Source organism: Pleuronectes platessa, chromosome 11 (assembly GCF_947347685.1).
Source record: "Pleuronectes platessa chromosome 11, fPlePla1.1, whole genome shotgun sequence".
Lineage (NCBI taxonomy): Eukaryota > Metazoa > Chordata > Actinopteri > Pleuronectiformes > Pleuronectidae > Pleuronectes > Pleuronectes platessa.
The window spans coordinates 4,077,996-4,096,058 of NC_070636.1; the positions used below are offsets into that span (position 1 = coordinate 4,077,996).

Here is an 18,063-nt window from a genome sequence, read left to right on the forward strand (position 1 = left end):
AGATAAGGGTTGGACTCATTGGGCTGACTGGGAGTGTCTCTCTGTGATTGCAGGGAGTGGAAAACACAGTGAAAAACGTCTCCTCAGGCTTTTCCTGTCTCGACATGTACGTCCTCTTGTCTTCAGATCCTCAGTGAAGTGAACGTTCCACATGAAACCATGTAAAAATACTCCAGCTGGGTTTTCTGCAGAGTTTACCAAGTAGCATCTAAGACTTGTAACATCTGTTTGATACCAGAGAGAATTCAATCAAACAGACATATATATATATATATATGTACCACCCAGAGTATGAAACTATTAATTTATTATCATATCACTTTTTCCAGTGATAAGATAATGGAATTTATTAAATTATACTCACATGCTTTACTAAATAAGTGTTAAACTGGACCAGTAAATGTACTTTACACCAGTGGTGTGATTTATTAAAAAATCAACATGGAGAAATAATATTTTATTTTTTATTTTTAATTCATAAGAAAACACATGAAAACTTAAGTTAAATCACAAAATCATTGCTACACTTGTTGGACTTTTAAGTACATTTAAATCCTCCTTGTACAAAGTTTTAAATATAGAATAATCTGTTTATTTCATTTCTAATTTGTTTGGGTGGAGATTAGATCCACACAAGTGTTATTTCTTTTAAAATCTCGGTCCCAGTTTGGCGCTACAGTACATTCATGGAATGTGTAATTTCAATTTTCTTCAGAACAGACGAAAGTCTGGTTGAAATGTTGAAATGTTGAAATGCTGAGGTCTACGTCTGCTGCCTGATGGCGTCTATCCAGTCCATCTTCTCCTGATTGGTCGGGGCCTGGATGAAGTAATGTGTTTCGCCCTGAGTGATGATTTTAAACAGGTTTCCTTGAATGTTTCCGCTCACACCTGCACAGAAGGAAAGAAAAGGACAGAATCCGATTAATCAACATGTCGTTTTTCAAAAGCTAGAAAGTTGGTAGAAAGTTGAAAGTAGAGTTTATCCTTCTTGTACTATTCTTAATTTTGTCATTGTCGCCACAACAAAACATCAACATGTGAGTTCTCACACGTTCAGGTTCACTCACCTGAGGGAACTCCGTTATCGTTCAGAGACGACACCAGGCAGCTGCGCAGAGAGAAGCCGCCGGCGGGGCTGAGCTCATCCTGACATGTGACACAAGACAGGAAGAGGATCAGACCGAAGCATTATTACTCTTATTATCAATATAATGGGATTTAACAGTAATGACATCACCGACCTGAAACACAGACAAATAAAGCAACTGGATTGTTTGGACTAAAAACATTTTTTTCTGTAAATAAAAGGCCCCTTTCTAAGTTTTAACCACGGACCAAATAAATAACCAGGTAATATATTAACTTATGATCTATTGCCTGATGCTGGTCCCTCATATTATGGTCTGTAAACTCACCTTGGTGGGGTCATAGTAGTGAAGGAACGCTGGTTCTGAACGCAGCACGAACAGTCGCACCTTCCAGTTCTTCCTTCGGTGTCCCTGAAGATTATCAACGTTTTAATTTGACTAATTCATTACAACACAAAGTCAGGAAATAGAAACACATCAAAACGCTTCACAGTTATGCTCCCATGTTCCAATAATAAATATTTAGTTTTTTTGGCATATATTAAAACATAAACTAATACTTCATAGATCAGGTATAAGCCTGAATTTATAGTTTATTCATGATAATAATCCAGTTTTTTATTTTCTCACCTTGTACTGCGCCATCACCAACTCATTTAATATAGATTTTTTTAAATGTGCTTTTACTCTTTCAAAGCAACCTGAACGCTGTTGTTATTAATGGTTTATAACTGATTTATTAAGCCTCACTAAACAATGAATTAGTTATAACTCCACACTTGTATTAATTAGGACTTCCGGCATGTTAACACAGAGCTGATGGACTGTGTGTTACCTGTTTGAGCAGATATCCTCTCTTTACCACTTTCCCACTCAGCTCCACTGCAGAGGTCTCGGCCTTCACGCTGCCTCGCTTCTTCAAACTGTCGGACTGGGATCAGACGTAAACCAGACGTAAACCAGTAGAATCGGCCTGTGCACGTTAAAGCAAGGAATGCATCCAATACAGAGGGGTCAGGGGTCAGGGGTCAAACCGAGTGGTACTCACGAAGCCGTACAGCGCAGTGGAGTCGTCCATGAACTGCTGGGTGAGGCCGGCGGTGCGGAGGGCCTCCACGCTCTTTATTCCCACAGGCCTCAGGCAACCCTCCTCCTGCAGGGCCGAGGCCAGCGTCACGGCGTCCACACGGGTCCCAGCCAGCTGGATGAACACCAGCCAGTCCACCACGGCTGAACCTGCCGGCACATCACACATCCATACATGTTCACGTTGTATTCTGATAGGGAGTCAGACACAAGGCTCACAAAGAAATACAGTAAATAGATGGAAATATGCAGTATCATTGTTTTGGACATTTAAATAATAGAAGGTATAAATAAACATATTTGCATTAATTAAACTATATGGAGAAATAGCAGAACTTAAAGAAAAGAAAATAAATTCAGATGTTTACCCTGTAAATCCACAGACAGAGGAAGTATTTATACTTTATGTCTTTACATAATCACCATCAAATTAAATACAGGGAACAGTTCAACTCAGTTTTTAGCTAAGTGAGGAGACAAACTGTCAAAGTAGCTGTAATATTAATGGAAATGGAAATATATGGACATTATACACTCATAGCAAAGCATTTATACTGTACATATAAGCAGACATGGTATTTTTTTAAATCATAATAAATAATATTAAACACAGTTAAACACAGTATTGAGCTTAGTTAGAAGACAAACCAAAGTAACAGTAAAAAAAACTTATGAGATTATAACAGAGTTTCCCTGTGTCACCTGAGAAGCAGTTGCTGTAGGTGCTGCCCTGCTCCATGTGGCTGCTCATCTTGATTCCACTGTGAACATCGTACATGGAGTCCAGCACTTTGCTTCAAGAGAGAGGAGAAGAAGAAGCAGGATTGAAGTGTCGTGAGGTTTGAGTCTGGTCACGATCACACGTGTTGAGGCAGTGGAAACACCTCAGACCAGTGGGAGAGGTTCACCTGAGGTCTATGTTGTGGAGCCGCGGAGAATCAGGCTCCTGCTGGTTCGTCTCCTTCCCTCCGTCAGACGGGCTCAGCTCGAGGCCGGCGGCCGTGATGTCAGCGGCCCACTCGTCTCGCTCCTCTCGGGAACAGGCCTCCAGGAAATGAGCCGCCCCGTTCGCTGTCTGGAGCTTTAACACCAGCTGTTGAAAAGCATATTTTATACAGATTCATATTCACGTAACTCCTTGTTTACTTGTTTTTCTCTTGTCAACTTACACTTTTCCACATTATGTATTTTTTGGGGTAAAATTTTGTTTTTTAAAGTTTAATCAAGAATTATTTTGAATCTAGATTTTAGAATATTCATCACAGAGTCAATTTCCTTTTGAGAAAATAATTGTTATGGATCAAAACACAACATGAGAGTCTGACTGTATGTGGTTCTGTGCCTGACTTGTGCTTATTTCAGTTTCTACTGCTGTTGGATCCAATAAATCCAATTATTTATTTTATGGGAAACAAATTGTTCTCCAAAGTTGGAAGATGTATGAAATCAGGTCCTGACAGAACATTAACCTGAGGCCACTTCCTGTCTCCACGAGTCAGGCCTCTCCTCCAGTGTGGTTTCTACCAATTAAACCATAAACACAGGGAAACACTGAGTGCTGAGTTAAATCTATAACTCCAGGTCATTTCTGTCTTCCTCCTGTATGCTCTATATTATATCATGTATATTATAACTATATCCTCCTTAGGGTTTGTCTCTTGATTCTATTAAGGAAGAGACATCTGTAAATAACCATATTCAAGTGTTTGAATACCAAAAACTTAACAAATTAGTTTGAATCCATAGAATTAAATAGGTGATTTCAAAAATACGTTCTCACAGAATATCTAAACATTGTTCCAATGAAAAGACTTTAAAAAACAGTTGTCTGGAATGTCGTTCTAATCTTTCGGTGTTTGAATCCGATAAAAACTCACCGGACGATTTTCATATTCCAGAAAAGGGCAAGTCAGCACACAGTCCTTCAGCGGGATCTTCCCTCGCTGACACGAGTCTCTCCTGCCTCCTTCGTATTTATAATACAGCAGCTTGTCTGGCTTCAGCACAAACCAGCGAGCCTTCCAGTTGGGCACAATATGACCCTGGAGTTGGAGAAGATAGAACAGTTATACAATCTTTATCTTGTCTTGATCACAGTGTAAACAGGATCCTACGTTGTAGACTTCTTTGACTTTATCTCAGAAATCCTGAAGAAGTCAAACACAACTCTAACTCTTTGTCGCACAGACTCAGTCAAATCTATATTTTACAGCCTTGTTATCTGCATGTGCTTCAGGAGAATCTCTCACCCTCTTCACCAGGAATCCTTCTCTGAGAACCGAGTTGTTCTTGTCTGCCTCCATGACGTCCAGCGACTGAGCTCTGCCTGTTCCTGCCTGTTCAGGTTATAAATGATGAGATGAGATTTGTTTCCCCCCTCAACTAAATGTGTCACACTGTTCACACCCAAACACACACACACACACACACAGACACACACCTTGCTCAACATTTGAGTGGGCGACCCAGGCACTCCTGCACTTTCCTCCCATAATCACACGAGGGTGCAGTGACTCCTTCTTCGTGGTGACTGAGTTTTCTTTGGTGACGACTCATGTTTCCTGGAACCGTTTTTTTTTTACTCCACACACAAATTCATTCTCCGTCATTTTCATCCTGCAGGAAACAGCCTCTGACCTCACAGCTTTATCCCATTTTGATGAAAAACTGTCAACCTCTTTGTTCATGTTAATTCCTGCAAAGTGCACATATTGAACCTGTTGAGCATGAAAGAGGATTGTTCCTGAGACTCCTGCCTCCTGCACAGCTTATTTATTAATTCCTTCTTTTCCTGGTTCCTGGTTCTTGCATGAGAGAGAAAAGGAGACGATGTCCATGGACTCCAGCGTCCTCTCGTGTATTTCATATATGTAGTAGGTTCAAGTTATCTTGCGGGTCTTTTATGTACATGCTGGTGTTGCCTTAATTTGTCATAAATAGCACTTTGGCTCAACTTCTATTGTTTTAAATGAGCTGTATAAATAAATGTTGACTCTCAACTGCCACTGATTCACACTTTGTCATTTAATTTACTCTCCTGAAAGAAGGATGTGTCACCTTAAAGTTAAAAAACAATAGTGATTAAAACAATTAGATCTTTAGAGTTGATGTTTACATCATCATCACTGACGTCGCCAACAGGAAATATAAAAAGGAGGCGGTTCAACTTTATTATGACCCATGAACCAGGAACCACATTTGATGGGTGACTCACAGTTACACAGTCATGTCTCACTGGGTCACTTGAATCGAGCAAGTAAGAACAAGTAAAAGTGTCTGCTGTGAAAAAGGCCTTTTGTTATTTCTACAGCTAAGTCATCACTATAATCTTTTCTCCTTTCTAGGTCTGAAAATATCAACTTTTAAATTGTAAGTCACTCAAGTTAAAAGCTCATATCTTAACTTGAGTTGAATACTGTGACTTCCTGCAGGTTTCCTCTACGTGGCCTCCAAAATGCAACAGGAAAAAGAAGGGATAGATGATCTTCCTCAAGGAATCTGTATAAAAACCTTCATGCATGAATCTCTTCCGCATTCTTCAAAAGGTAAACTTATATAAATGGCCAAGCTGATCTGCTATGATGTCGATATTAGTTTTGTGCAGATAAACTATATTAACTTTTTCTGTCTGTCTGCTGGTTAGCAGGACTTTGCAAAAACTGCTGGACAGACCACCGTGAAACTTGCTGACAGGATGTGATAAAGGTCAGAGAAGAATCAGGGGGCAGAACACAGTGAGAAAGGTCATTTTTCAACAGTTTCATGAATAATTCACAGATCTTGTTGAAAACAATCTGGCATATTATGGGGATTGATATTTATGAGTGAAATTGTCACATATCAAAGACGTTTCAGCCATAAAACTCCATGAGTTAGATTATATAAACATTATTCTGCAGTGTACTTGAGAGAAGATTTCTGAAAAGATTGAGTTTGAATTTGTCTCAGAGGATCGTATGACATCAGATAAACCTTTATTGTGGATGAAACCCAGTTCAGGATCTTCCCTGTGATGGGAGTGAGTTCTCCTCAGTGCTGCAGACCCCCTGGACCCCCCCCCCCCCCCCCCCCCCCCACTGTGTCTCCACAGTGAGGAAGCCTGCACACGGAGGCATGTGCTCATTAGACAACTGGAATGCGTTGCAGTCTCTTTTGGGCAAACAGCCAAACGAGTGTCAGGAGGAGAATCTGTTGAACACATAGAAGAAAACAATAACCCTGAATCCTGTTTGTGGGACTCAAGCACCTTCACTGAGCTGAAGTCAAACAAACTCCTCGGAGCTGAGAGCCCAGCGTTGATAAGTAAGTGGAGGTGTGTCTGGAATGCCCTTCTGTGGAACATTAACCATAAATCAAACATTAATTACGTCAAAGGAGAGATGATGGTGTTTTGGGCACGCCAGGATGTGGAGGCCTCTGACGCAGATCAGCTCACGTGGAGAGCCCGATTGTCCTGGTCACACACACACACACTTAAAATGCAAACACTCGCTGGACTCAGTTTTCTTGGTTCACACACTTATTGAGCGCTGGGCGTGTGTTTGCGTGAGTCCACGTCTACAGCTTGTGACACGGAGCAAGTTGTTCAACTCTCATTCTTCACAAGGCCGGACTGGAGACATGAATCCACCTGGGAGGATCCAGCTGAGGGGGTTTTAATCACAAGTACAACTAACTTTCCTTCCTTTGGGCTCAAAAGTGATGATTTGAAAACCTTAAGATGGTTTAAGTTTTGTTTCATAAGTCATAACATGGACACGTCGAGAATAAATAAAACTCCAGACTTTCTAAAATTGCTGCAGCTCATTTTTGTTGGATTTTCTACTCTATATAACTTATATAAGTGTGTATTATATGGTTATTGCCTGGTAGTTGAGGAAGAGATTGCCCGTATAGAGCATCAGATTGTCTTTTAAATGAAAGTTGAAATCGAAAAACAAGATGTTTGCCTTGAGATTTCTCAATCTGTGGCCTCTTGAATAGAGAGTGACCTGTTGACACAGTGGTTTATGGTTGTTGACCCACTTTACAAGTCCTGCACACTGGGTGGACTGGGTACTTATTGCTGAAGACGACTGTGGCCTAGTTTCCCTCCGCGTGCCTCAAATGGAACACTGAAGAAAGTCCATGTGTCCTACATGGTCACAATTAAACGATTGAATGAATGAGCCATTTCCTCGTTTAATAGATTCTACAGAAAAACTAACTTGTTTAAATAAACACACACAAACTCACTTCATATTATATCTACTTTATTTGTCAATGTTTAACATTAAATACATACAAAATTAAAGTGCTTTATATAAAAAGCGTACAGCCACGTTTTGGTACATCTGCTGCAGTGTTGCTCAGTAACATGACGTCCTGTAGATCCACCTACACCTCTTAGAGAACTCAGGGATGAGTCTGCTGATTTGATAAGTTTTCTGTATTTGTCAGTGAATCCCGTGAAAAGACCAAAACCAAGAGTGAATTGATCAGAGAGCGTGGAGCTGCTGAGCTCACGTGTTCCTTTATTACAAGGAAAGTGGAAACACAAGTCGTTTTCGTTTGTTTCAGTCGAAATCAGCATCTTGCATATGAATTAGTTAAATTGAAGTAAATTAAGTTAAATTTATAGATTCTCCAGATATTTGACCCATTTTTAAAGATAATGTGGAAACGACTAGATGAAAAAAAAGAAAACAGATGGTTTGGGTCTTTTTTTCTGGGTTTGTTGACAATAAGAAAACGTAGAATTGGCAGAATGATCCTTTCAGAGGAGTTTTATACATGAAGATTTTATTATAGTACATTTGGCTTTATCGTCACTTTCTCTGTAAACTGTCCTTCACTAAAAATATGTGACTTACAAAACACAGCAATATGTACAGCTCAATTAATGTTAGTTAAGCAATTGTTGTTTTAGAAATATTCTTTTCTGCACCAAAAACCTCTTGAAACACTTTGATCTGAACCGCTAATTACAAACAATCACCTGCAGCACCTCCATGGAAACCAGTTCTCCCAGTGATCACGTCCAGTATTTTACAATCTGGTCCATCTGAGTCAACTGTGTGTCAGCGACTGTGGTCCGCTCGACCGGAGCAGCAAGCAGACGCAGCCTGACCCGAGAGCATCCACGATACGTAAAGAGGAAGAAGAAGAAGAAGAAGAAGAGGTTCAGGATGTGCTCAGCCGGTGCCAGGCTGTCACCACCTTCTCCGGGTTAGACATCATGTCCTTCCACCGCTCCACGGCCTCGGGTGCAGGGCTGTCGAGTCCCAGCTGGAACTGAGAGGAACAAACACCAGATCATCTCAGTTGGAATCGACCTCAAAACATCTGCTAACATGTTTATCAAGTTGATCTCACAAGATGTTTCAAAAGGAAGAAATAACAGAATCATCCTCTCGGAAAATAACATGTTAACAGAGACTAATACATATTCCTGTTCAATTCTAAACACTGAGGGAATTTTATTGACTTTCCTGAGTCAGTTTTGAATCTTTGCTTCTGCGGTAACCCTACATTTTAGTGCATATAAAGTCAAGTAGAAATCTAGAATCACATAAGGAAAACTGAAAGTGAACCATGGTGTGTTCAAAATGTTGCTTTAAAGATGATATTTTTTCATTTGTGCCAATGTTCAAAATGTTAACCTCCTCACTTATAACACCGGAAAGCAGGAAGAAGTTAGTTATTTGTTTTTAATTCATTGCAGGAAAGTTTTTAACATTTTAAACTTTATAAGTTACAGATTTAAGAGAAATTGATTTACTGGCTGTATTTCACAATCAAACTAATAAAAAAGTGACTTCTTTTATTGATCTCAACCATAAAGGAGAGTAAAAGTAAACATGTAAGATTTCCTCCTGTGACACGTGGCGTCCGGGGAGCTCACCTGTCCCAGACACTGTTTCCTCCGGACCGAGCTGCGGCTGTAGAGTTTCACTGTGAGCGAGCAGGTGTCGTCCAGTGTGGCCAGTTGGAAGTGAAAAGTCTCCGCCCACTTACACTGGCCCCCTGAGGCCTTCATCACCCGGGTCTTCTTCTTCATCAGCACCTGCCCCAGGTGGTGCATCTCGGCCTTGACGAAAAAGGCTTCAGACGGGCAGAGGAGAGGAGGTCAGGGGTCAGCGGTGACACAACAGCCACTCGTTCAGACAGCCGCTCCCATCACACCTACCTTGTGTGAGCGGCGAGGAGGACGCTGGGAGGTTCTGGGCGGCGAGGATCTGGAGCTGGATGCGACCATTGACCGGCTGGAAGCAGGTGGTGAGATGCAGCTCAGCGTGACAGACCTGGAACAACGTGTTCAGGGACATCTTCATGTGCAGTTCAGATTTCATACACAAATACATACAAGTACATTTCTACAGTTTTTTATTTTCTCTAGATAAAAGATCAATTGCAACCTGGCCGATGGAAGTAAATCAATCAATAAACAAATTGACAAGGAATAAACAGATTTCTAAGTGGTCACTGAGCAAAGAAGTTAACAGCATCAAGAAAACACTTTAACAGCTCCTGTTCTTCAGAGTGTGAAACCACAATGTTTCCACAGATACTCACGTGTCCCTCTGTGGATTTTCTTAACTTTGGTTAAAATCAAATATCTACAAATCTAAGGACTATCCCAACAGCCACAGTTGTGGAGGGTTGGAAATTTCCTCCATTATCTCTACTGCTTATCCTGTTCAGGATCGGGGGGGGGTAAGAACCAATGCAAGCTGACATTTAGAGGCGGGGGTGCACCCTGGAAAGGTGGCCAGTCCCTCACAGTACTGACATGTGGAGACAAACAACCCTTCACTCTCACATTCACACCGACAATCAAGTTGGTGCAAGCGTACCTGGAGGAAGCTGGGTCATGCAGAAACGGGGATACCGTGCCAGCTCCCCGCAGAAAGCCCCTGGACTAACTGGGATTTGAACCAGGGACTTTCTTGCTGTGACCTTCTTGAAATGACACCTTCTAAATATCAGTATGTTAATTTTAACAGTCCACCCTCACAGAGCTGCGAGCCCAGCTGACTCCTCTGCTTCTCTTTTCATTCTACAGACGTTGAAGGTCTTTGGCCCCCGAGGGCCTCCACCGAGCGCCGTGATTTGGACACTTTGGCTCTTTTGTGTGAAATCACAGACTGGATGAAGCTGTCCCCTCTGACAATCGATGGATGATTCACCGTCTGCACTTCACATCACACAGTCACTGGTCCAGACGGCTGCCCACTTATCAGCCGAACCACTCACTGGTTTGAGGTTTGACCCACTTTCCAGCTCTTACCTTTCCAGAATCCGCTCTCTGGTTTCCTCTCTCCAATAAAGAGCCCATTTCCCAACTGCTCCTGATAATGAATTCCCTTTCTCTTTCTCCTGTGGTTATGCAACAACGCAAAGTTTGGCTCTGCGTCAATCTTACCCAGAAGGTACGGCGGGCCCGTGGGCTGCAATCCGTCTCCAGGACAGATTTACGAGGCACACACTGCGCGTTGTTCGTACACAACAGGCTCATAAAAGACAGCAGCCAACAGAGGAAATGCTGAAGAGGATAAGTAGTAAAAGTTTGGAATATTCCCACACAGAGTTTTTTCCTCTTGGCCTCAACAGCTGGACAGTGGGAAGCACATCAGCTGCTGCAGAATATATGAGGTCGAGTCACGAGCAGCCATCACGGAGGTCGGACATCGAACCAGGAACTAATGACTCAGGTTGGTTGCTTCAGGATGAGTCAGTGAACATTATTCATTTTCCTTGTTTCAGTTGTTAACGACCGTAGAATATAAATAAAGATCGACAACAACATGAGCTTTCCAAAAGGTGAAGTCCCCCTGGTGGCTGGCTGCAGTATAGCCCATAAAACCAGCCTCCTCCTTGTTAGTGGATGGGACATGTGGCAGACTAAAAAGTTAAAGTACAGATCAAATTGGATGGATTCTGTCCTTTTATAGTTCTTTTCACACTGACGTTTGCTCTAGTGCTTCTGGTAAGTTTGGTTTTAATGAGATATCTGATGAAATCAAATGGGGGACACATGATTGACAGCTGAGTCAAGCGTTTGTATCAGTGTCACTGGTCTGAGAGGCCACATCAGCCTTCAGAGCAGACACCAGAGGTCAGAGACACGTTGCCGACTCGTCACACATGAAGTAAACACTCACCGAGGACTTGGACGGAGAGTTGAGGTCGAGCCAGTGGTCTGTCTCCTGAGGACCGAGCTGCCGCAGGGAGAGGACACATTCTGCCGCCGTGCGTTTCTTGGGGTTGTGCGTCTGCAAGCGCAGAACTAACGCACTGCAGCGCAACTGCTGGAGACGAAGGGCAAACACAAACGTCTCCATGAAGGACACGTCCTGAAGAGATGAAGGAGGAGAAAGTAAAGATTAGACTGTTTCTTCCACAAGTCACTCAGTTAATTTCATTTTATTCTAAGAATGGAAATGAGTTGATAGCAAGTAAAGCCTTTCATGGGGTCAAATGTGGATTGTGAAGTTACATTTGATACAATTTTAAACATTATCATAATCAATTTCTTAAATTTAAGAGTTTATAACCTGTGTTAGAATTAGACTTCTGATCATAAACAAACAGAAAGTCAACCTCCAGGTATCTTACAGAACGTTCCTGTGTTACCTGGCTGTACTCCTTCACTGAGCTCTTGAACTGAATGGGTTTGGGGATGGTGATGATCCCTTTAAATCCAAACCTGGGAGGTTCTGCTCCATCCGGCTGAAGGTTGAGGTCCGAACACTGGTAAGAAAAGAAGAATGAGAGGAAGTGAGTGGAAGCAGGTCAAAGGCTAAAGTTCAGAACAAACTTTTCAAAAGACAATCAAATACAAACAAACTAAAGAATCCAGAACAATAAGATTTCAGTCATTTGTGCAAATACTTTCCACATAACTTGGATGTTCTAACTTGGGGTCTGGATCCAGAGGTTAACTTGGGTGTGGATTGTTCTTTTTCATATTTTCACTCATTTCTCAGTTCATGAAACTTGATGAAAGAAATCAGGGTGTGACCAGTAAAATGAACCCTAACCACAACTCGAGCCTCGGGTGGGAAGCTGGTGCCCCTTTTTCATTTATGCTCCTGTTCCTTGAAGAGTAAGAGCACGGCCCTGCACCTTCGATGCTCCACACGTTCACACTGTCTCTGTTTCCCTCTGACTGAACTCTCCCTGTCTCAGCTGCACTGGGTTTTTCATCAGGACACTTCTTTTTACAAGTCAACCTTCTCCTTCTGAACCGTCCGAGCCAAAGTTAATAGAGCGACGAGAGGAGCGAACAGAGACCTGCGCTCTGGACAGAGGCCCCATTGAGAAGATTCACAGAGGAGCACAATGGAGGTTCTTGTGCCCTCTGTGCCCCCCCCACCCCCGTCCTCTGGGAGTGTAACCGTACCTGCACCAGCGTGATCCACACCTGCTCCAGAGCCTCCTGGTAGCTGAGTCGCACACAAACCTTCCCCAGCTCCCGCTCATCCCCAGACAGGGTGAAGGAGTCTGAATCCAGAGGAACACAACAATAACAAGCTACTCAACAAAGTGTTGTTATTTATGATGTGTTATTATATATGATATCAAGTCAACGAGAGGATGCGAGGGAAGTTCAAAAGGTTTTTAACGTATAATCAAGATTTCAGTGTTTTGATCTTCCCTAAATATGTAAATCAAACCAGATGAGGTCCAACACGCTTTTTCTTGGAGATATATTTAGTTTCATTAATTCAAATAATGACAGTTTTGGTGTCTTTGTCCTTTAAGGAAAGGGTTGAAAGTGTCTTTCCACAAACTCATTCTTCATATTATAAGACATAAAAATGCAGGTCCTTTAAAAAACAACTTTATCTTCATACAAAAGATTTATTTAATATCATAACAAGCTTAGATAAATGTGTGTCTCTGTTACCCAGGCTGCTTTCAATGGAGCCCACTGCTGAAGACGTGCTGCTGAGGACACTGGAGGCCGAGTCGAAACGCTGCAGAGCAAACAAAGAGAAAACGTTTAACAGAGGTTGTATCTAAACTCACTGGCTCACTCCTCCTCACCGCCTGTTTTCACAATGCATTGTGGGATACATAAAAGTCAGAGAATCACCATGAATGTCTTCACAATATATCAAACTGTATTTATATTGCAAATATAGCAAAACAGTGGAACAACCAACAACGAGCTTGGCCGACGAGCCTCCTGCTCCCTGTTCCCTGTAGAACCAGCAGGTTATTTGTTTATTGTTAAATCTATTGCCAGGCTACTGGGACTTTTATGTTGTCATCACTTGCTACTGTTTGCTCGTAGCGGTGCCAAGCTAAACATTTGAACTAATTGAGGTGAAACGTGTGTAAACCCTCTGCATGAGACATCAACAGGCGTGAAGGTGGAAACACAGCACATCCGTGTTGTGTCAATCAGACCAGATGTCCATGTTCATCCCAGTGAGGCCCCTGAAGGACCAGCTGGGTGTTTTCTGAGCTTCTGGGTGAGAGATGTTGGATTGATCGTTTCACACACTCGTCCTCGGGCCTTTCGTGTCAATTGATATTGAGATGTTGACAAATGGCACCACATCCTTTATGTGACAAAGAAACTCACGCCCTGACTCTCTCATTCTTTTCTTCAGGGCGATTAAACAGCTCTCGGCCCGAGACAATCAACAGGTCCCGATCAGAGAGGGACCTGTTGTTGTTACAAATTGTACAAATTGTTGTTTCCTTTACCCTAGAGTGGTAATTCATATTTAAATACTTTCTATTTAAATACTTTGTATTTACGGAGGCCGCCATGTTTTTCAAATCACCTTTTGAGTTTTTATGACAACTGAAGGTTTCTACAGGTTTAGCCCCAAAAAAAATCAATCAATCAAATCTACCATGATTCTTTCAAGTATTCAACGTTTTTTCTATCCATAGAGAAATCAAGAATAATCCAAACGTCACTCCTCTCAGATGTTGGCCACCTCCATTCGGTTTCAACACCTCCGGGTGAAATGACCTCAAATCAAAATACCTGCTTGTTTGGCCCGTCGGCAGTTTTCCACCCCGCTGCCGGGGACAGTGGAAACTGAAAAACTATATTTAGTCTGGGTTGACAGAGGGTGAGAAACGCTGTGTGAACACAGATTAGATAGAGAGCGCTCTCACCTGTATGTGACTCTGAGGACTGGAGAGATCAAACATGGAGCTGCTCAGACGCTGCTGGACGCCCGGCTTCAGAATCAAACCTGGGGGGTGGGGGGGGATTTATTAAACCACCAGTTTAATTAATTCATTTGTAATCACACGTCTGTCTGTGGTCGTCTTGTTTCACATCGGGGACACATGTTATTTCTCACCCTTGCATTTACAGCACTTTTCCCTCAACAGTTGCAAAGACACTTTATCGAGACTATTATATAATGATAAACAAATACATGATTGTTTTTTGTAACATATATGTGAGTAAACTGAATGAATATATATTTAGCTTCTCAAATGTACAACATAATGTAATCATGAACTCTTTAAAACAATTTTAATAAGTATATGTATGTAAATGTGCAGGTGATTGATGTCTAACTGGCAAAAAATTTACTTTTACTCTCAATATATGAAATATTTGTTTCTTCTTTAATTCATTAATGTCTTAGTAATTAATACCATTTATTTGGAGTGTTCCTTATCCCCCTGTGCTGAGTATGTTTCTGCACAAAAATCGATTTCTTTACTTATTGTTCTGCAGAAATGATTTGGTATAAAGTTCTGGTTACTGGGAGCAGAAGGTCGGGGCTACCTGGGCTTGGAGGACCGCAGTTTTGGCGGCGGGTGGATCCGGGGGAGATGAACTCGGCCGTCTGACGCCGATGGAAACTGGACTCTGGGCTGAAGGTGAAGAGACTGGAGCCCAACAGCTCTGCCTTCCTCTCTGCGTAGGTGCAGCGAGCGGAGCCTGCAGACAAAGAGCAGGGCAGCAGGTGAGGAGGCCTCCAGTTGGACCAGACTCCTCTTACCAGTCACTGAGCTGAAACACTATTCATTTAGAAACAGGATGTCCTGGTCCGTTCAGATTATACCTCAGTAACCACTGAGCTGATTTGAATGAACCTATGAGGTGTCTTGGTGACTGTGAGTCTTCAGCGCTCGGGTTGGTTCAGGTGGAGGAAACGTGTGAACCTTAACTAACCCTGTTTGGGGTTAACACGTGTCACACATGTTATTCAAGCCCTAGATGAACTAATGATAAATGCTCAGTAATTACCTGTGATAATTAAAAAGTGTCTTTATCGTGCACAACTATAGGGAATCATCTACACACATAATCATCCAATCTGTTAGCGGACAAAGCCGACAGAGGCCTAATGACTCGATCAATTTAATCTAACAAAGGACAATAGAATAGAAACTCGTAGTTTCTCTCTCTTAAATCGACCAAACTGTGACTAAAAACTGAAATAAAACAGAAGAAATAGTGAAAATAACTAGAAAACATTCACTCAGCAGAGCGCGTTCCTCCACCACTGAGATTCAGTCAATCTGCTGCAAATTTCAGACACTTTTCATAGATATCAGTTTTCTGAATATGCATTAAGATCCGTTTATGACGCCTCGTGAAAAGGGGGAATAAGAGAAAAGGAAAATCCTGGATCGGCAAACTGAACTCAAAGGGTTCTTCCCCAACAAATATCTTTCTATTGACTGGGGTGAAACACAACCACCTTCACGGAGGTGTTTAGTTAACAACGCAACAACAACAAAAAGAGGGAGATCCAGTCTCCTCTGGGAAAGTGTTCACTTCCTCCACCTCCACCTCCACCTCCCCTGACCTCTACGTCTTAAGGCCTTGAAGGTGAACTTCTCACGTTGGGTTTTTCTGATTGAATGAATCTTAAACAGTAGCAGCCTCACTCTGTGCAGTGAGCGTGTTCAGAGACACTTAGATGTCGATGTATTTACCAACCCAGCCTTTAAGTCAACACGAACACTGAGGACCGGTTTCTAAAGTTTGCCTCCACGATGATATAATAATCTTGAAGGTAGTCGAGCTCTCTGCAGTCGGTACGTACTCTGCGGCCCGGCCTGCAGCGCGGGGAGGCGGGAGCCTCGGGGCTGCACGTAGGAGGCCTTGAAGGTCGGCAGGACAAACGGCACCTCCCTGCCACCGGGGGGCAGCTTGGACAGGAGGTAATCCTCTGTGACCCCCCTCTTCACCTCCTCTGGCTCCGGTCCTGAGGTCAGCGCCTTGATGGGAGGCATCTTTAGTCTGATCACTTGGAAACGGAGAAAAGTTCACAATCAGAAACACAAACAGTCGGTGAGAGAAGCAGCTGTGCAGAACATCTGCTTACCTTGGGTCTCGTAGTCGTCCTTCTGCTTCAGGAAGTGCTTGCAGCAGTGTTTCAGGCAATCCATGGCTGCGGCTAGAAAATATTCATCATTGTACTTTGGTCAAATGTATGTATGTATTAGTATAAAAACATCAAATTCAATTATTTTTATCACAAACATCAGTAAAGGCCCAAACATGATCTGAGATAATCCCACACAATCTCCTAATTTGGTCACTGCCACCCAAAGTATTCATTTCATACAATCCCAAGCTTTCTTCCTTCGCTGCCTTTAATTGTTATAGAAACACAAATCCATAAATTTATCCACAAAATGCATTCATGTGTCCAGATTCCCCAAATTCTGCAAATGGAATTACATTTTTTGAATTGTTTTGATCCCAAAATTGAAAAAGTCACTCAAATCCCCCCAAAACTTATATAAACAAAGAATCAAATTGAAATGATATCATTCAAAACTTGACCCCATTGCTCAGTTTACATAAAGACCTAAAAATGTGTAAACATTGAATCCACCAACACTTTGGATTTAAGAGATAAACACACTTGATCTCAACTCTTTTGACCTTCATGCACTTGTTTTTTCCTTTCAGGCCTATGAAGGAATTCACTTCAGTGTAAACGAGCCACGTTCACAAAACAGGAAACAGCAGCTCCATTACTTCTACGGAGAAAAAAAGCTTAAACAACAGTGAAGTTACCTCTGTGTGTTCTTCAGTGAGAGCAGATCGGGTGTGTACATCCAGTGTTGTTCATTCTCACAGGCCGACTGAGGAGAAATGCCTCCGAGCTCAGGTTCACTGAGCACTTCACTCCCAGGTCTCCCTCTCTCTCTCTCTCTCTCTCTCTCCCTCTCTCTCTCTCTCCCTCCCTCCCTCCCTGTTCCTTTCTTCTCCTCTCTCACTGCTCGACTCTCTCATTCCCGGACAAACACTTTGTGAGCTTCCTTCCCCGAACAGACCGTGACAGCACCACTCTGGATTTGGCGTTTTGCTCACCACTTACAATCACTGCATTTATTAAATTGTTCCTCATCCTTGATCAATATCCCAGCAGGCTGCGTGGGACTGGTGGGAACTGGACCACCACACAGGTCAGCACATCTTTATTAACTGACCTGGTTTATTGACGTCTTCTTATTTAGGTGATAATGATGGTAATAAAACATCTATTCAGTGAGGACCTTTATTGGGTGTTGACACACAAAGATCCTTAATAATCAGGGTCCCAGATATTTTATAATTTTTCCAAAATCTCTCTCACAATCAAAAAATTCTAATAATCCCTCAAAATTGATTCAACTAACTGAATAAATCCCACGTTTTAATTCACCCAGTTCCAAAAGACGGTTTAATGCTCATAAATGAGTTGAAATAATCCAATGATATATTCCAATCATCTGCAAAACCCAAAAACAGTAATTTGATATGACTCCAAAATGTTTGTTCACATAAACTTGAATTATAAACGTTAATATTTAATATTTAATCCTGAAAATGTATATTTTATAGCAACACCCCCCCCCCCCAAAAAAAACAGAATCCCCTTTATTTAGCTGTGTTCCTAAATGTGTTGCTATGATT

At 42.1% G+C, this 18,063-nt stretch overlaps 2 protein-coding genes across 2 annotated transcripts; both read right to left on the reverse strand.

Moving 5' to 3' along the window:
* Positions 1-450: 450 nt before the first annotated feature.
* Positions 451-4,683, reverse strand: plek2 (pleckstrin 2). Its single transcript, XM_053434597.1, has 10 exons — positions 4,618-4,683; positions 4,427-4,513; positions 4,055-4,219; positions 3,086-3,270; positions 2,880-2,971; positions 2,140-2,327; positions 1,927-2,022; positions 1,419-1,502; positions 1,071-1,149; positions 451-891 (listed from the first exon to the last, which is right to left on the reverse strand). The coding sequence occupies exons 1-10, from the start codon at positions 4,627-4,629 to the stop codon at positions 764-766; spliced, it is 1,116 nt and encodes a 371-aa protein (XP_053290572.1). The 5' UTR covers positions 4,630-4,683; the 3' UTR covers positions 451-763.
* A 2,729-nt stretch (positions 4,684-7,412) lies between these two features.
* Positions 7,413-17,355, reverse strand: LOC128451508 (tandem C2 domains nuclear protein). Its single transcript, XM_053435371.1, has 12 exons — positions 17,182-17,355; positions 16,481-16,552; positions 16,199-16,402; positions 14,929-15,084; positions 14,301-14,380; positions 13,069-13,138; positions 12,562-12,662; positions 11,793-11,909; positions 11,321-11,512; positions 9,346-9,460; positions 9,061-9,260; positions 7,413-8,450 (listed from the first exon to the last, which is right to left on the reverse strand). Exons 2-12 carry the CDS (start codon positions 16,542-16,544, stop codon positions 8,340-8,342), a joined length of 1,410 nt encoding a protein of 469 aa, XP_053291346.1. The 5' UTR covers positions 16,545-16,552; positions 17,182-17,355; the 3' UTR covers positions 7,413-8,339.
* Positions 17,356-18,063: the final 708 nt, after the last annotated feature.

What these genes read in the sequence shown, in the direction of transcription:
- plek2 (XM_053434597.1), bottom strand. An exon ending in TGGAATATGAAAATCGTCCG is followed by an intron (nt 3,271 to 4,054) that starts GTGAGTTTTTAT and finishes GCTTTTCAACAG; the next exon opens with CTGGTGTTAAAGCTCCAGAC. An exon ending in CGATAACGGAGTTCCCTCAG is followed by an intron (nt 892 to 1,070) that starts GTGAGTGAACCT and finishes CCTTCTGTGCAG; the next exon opens with GTGTGAGCGGAAACATTCAA.
- LOC128451508 (XM_053435371.1), bottom strand. Translation starts at nt 16,544, where the DNA reads ATGGATTGCCTGAAACACTGCTGCAAGCACTTCCTGAAGCAGAAGGAC. An exon ending in CTGCGGTCCTCCAAGCCCAG is followed by an intron (nt 14,381 to 14,928) that starts GTAGCCCCGACC and finishes CCCACCCCCCAG; the next exon opens with GTTTGATTCTGAAGCCGGGC. An exon ending in CTCCTCGCCGCTCACACAAG is followed by an intron (nt 9,261 to 9,345) that starts GTAGGTGTGATG and finishes GCCCGTCTGAAG; the next exon opens with CCTTTTTCGTCAAGGCCGAG.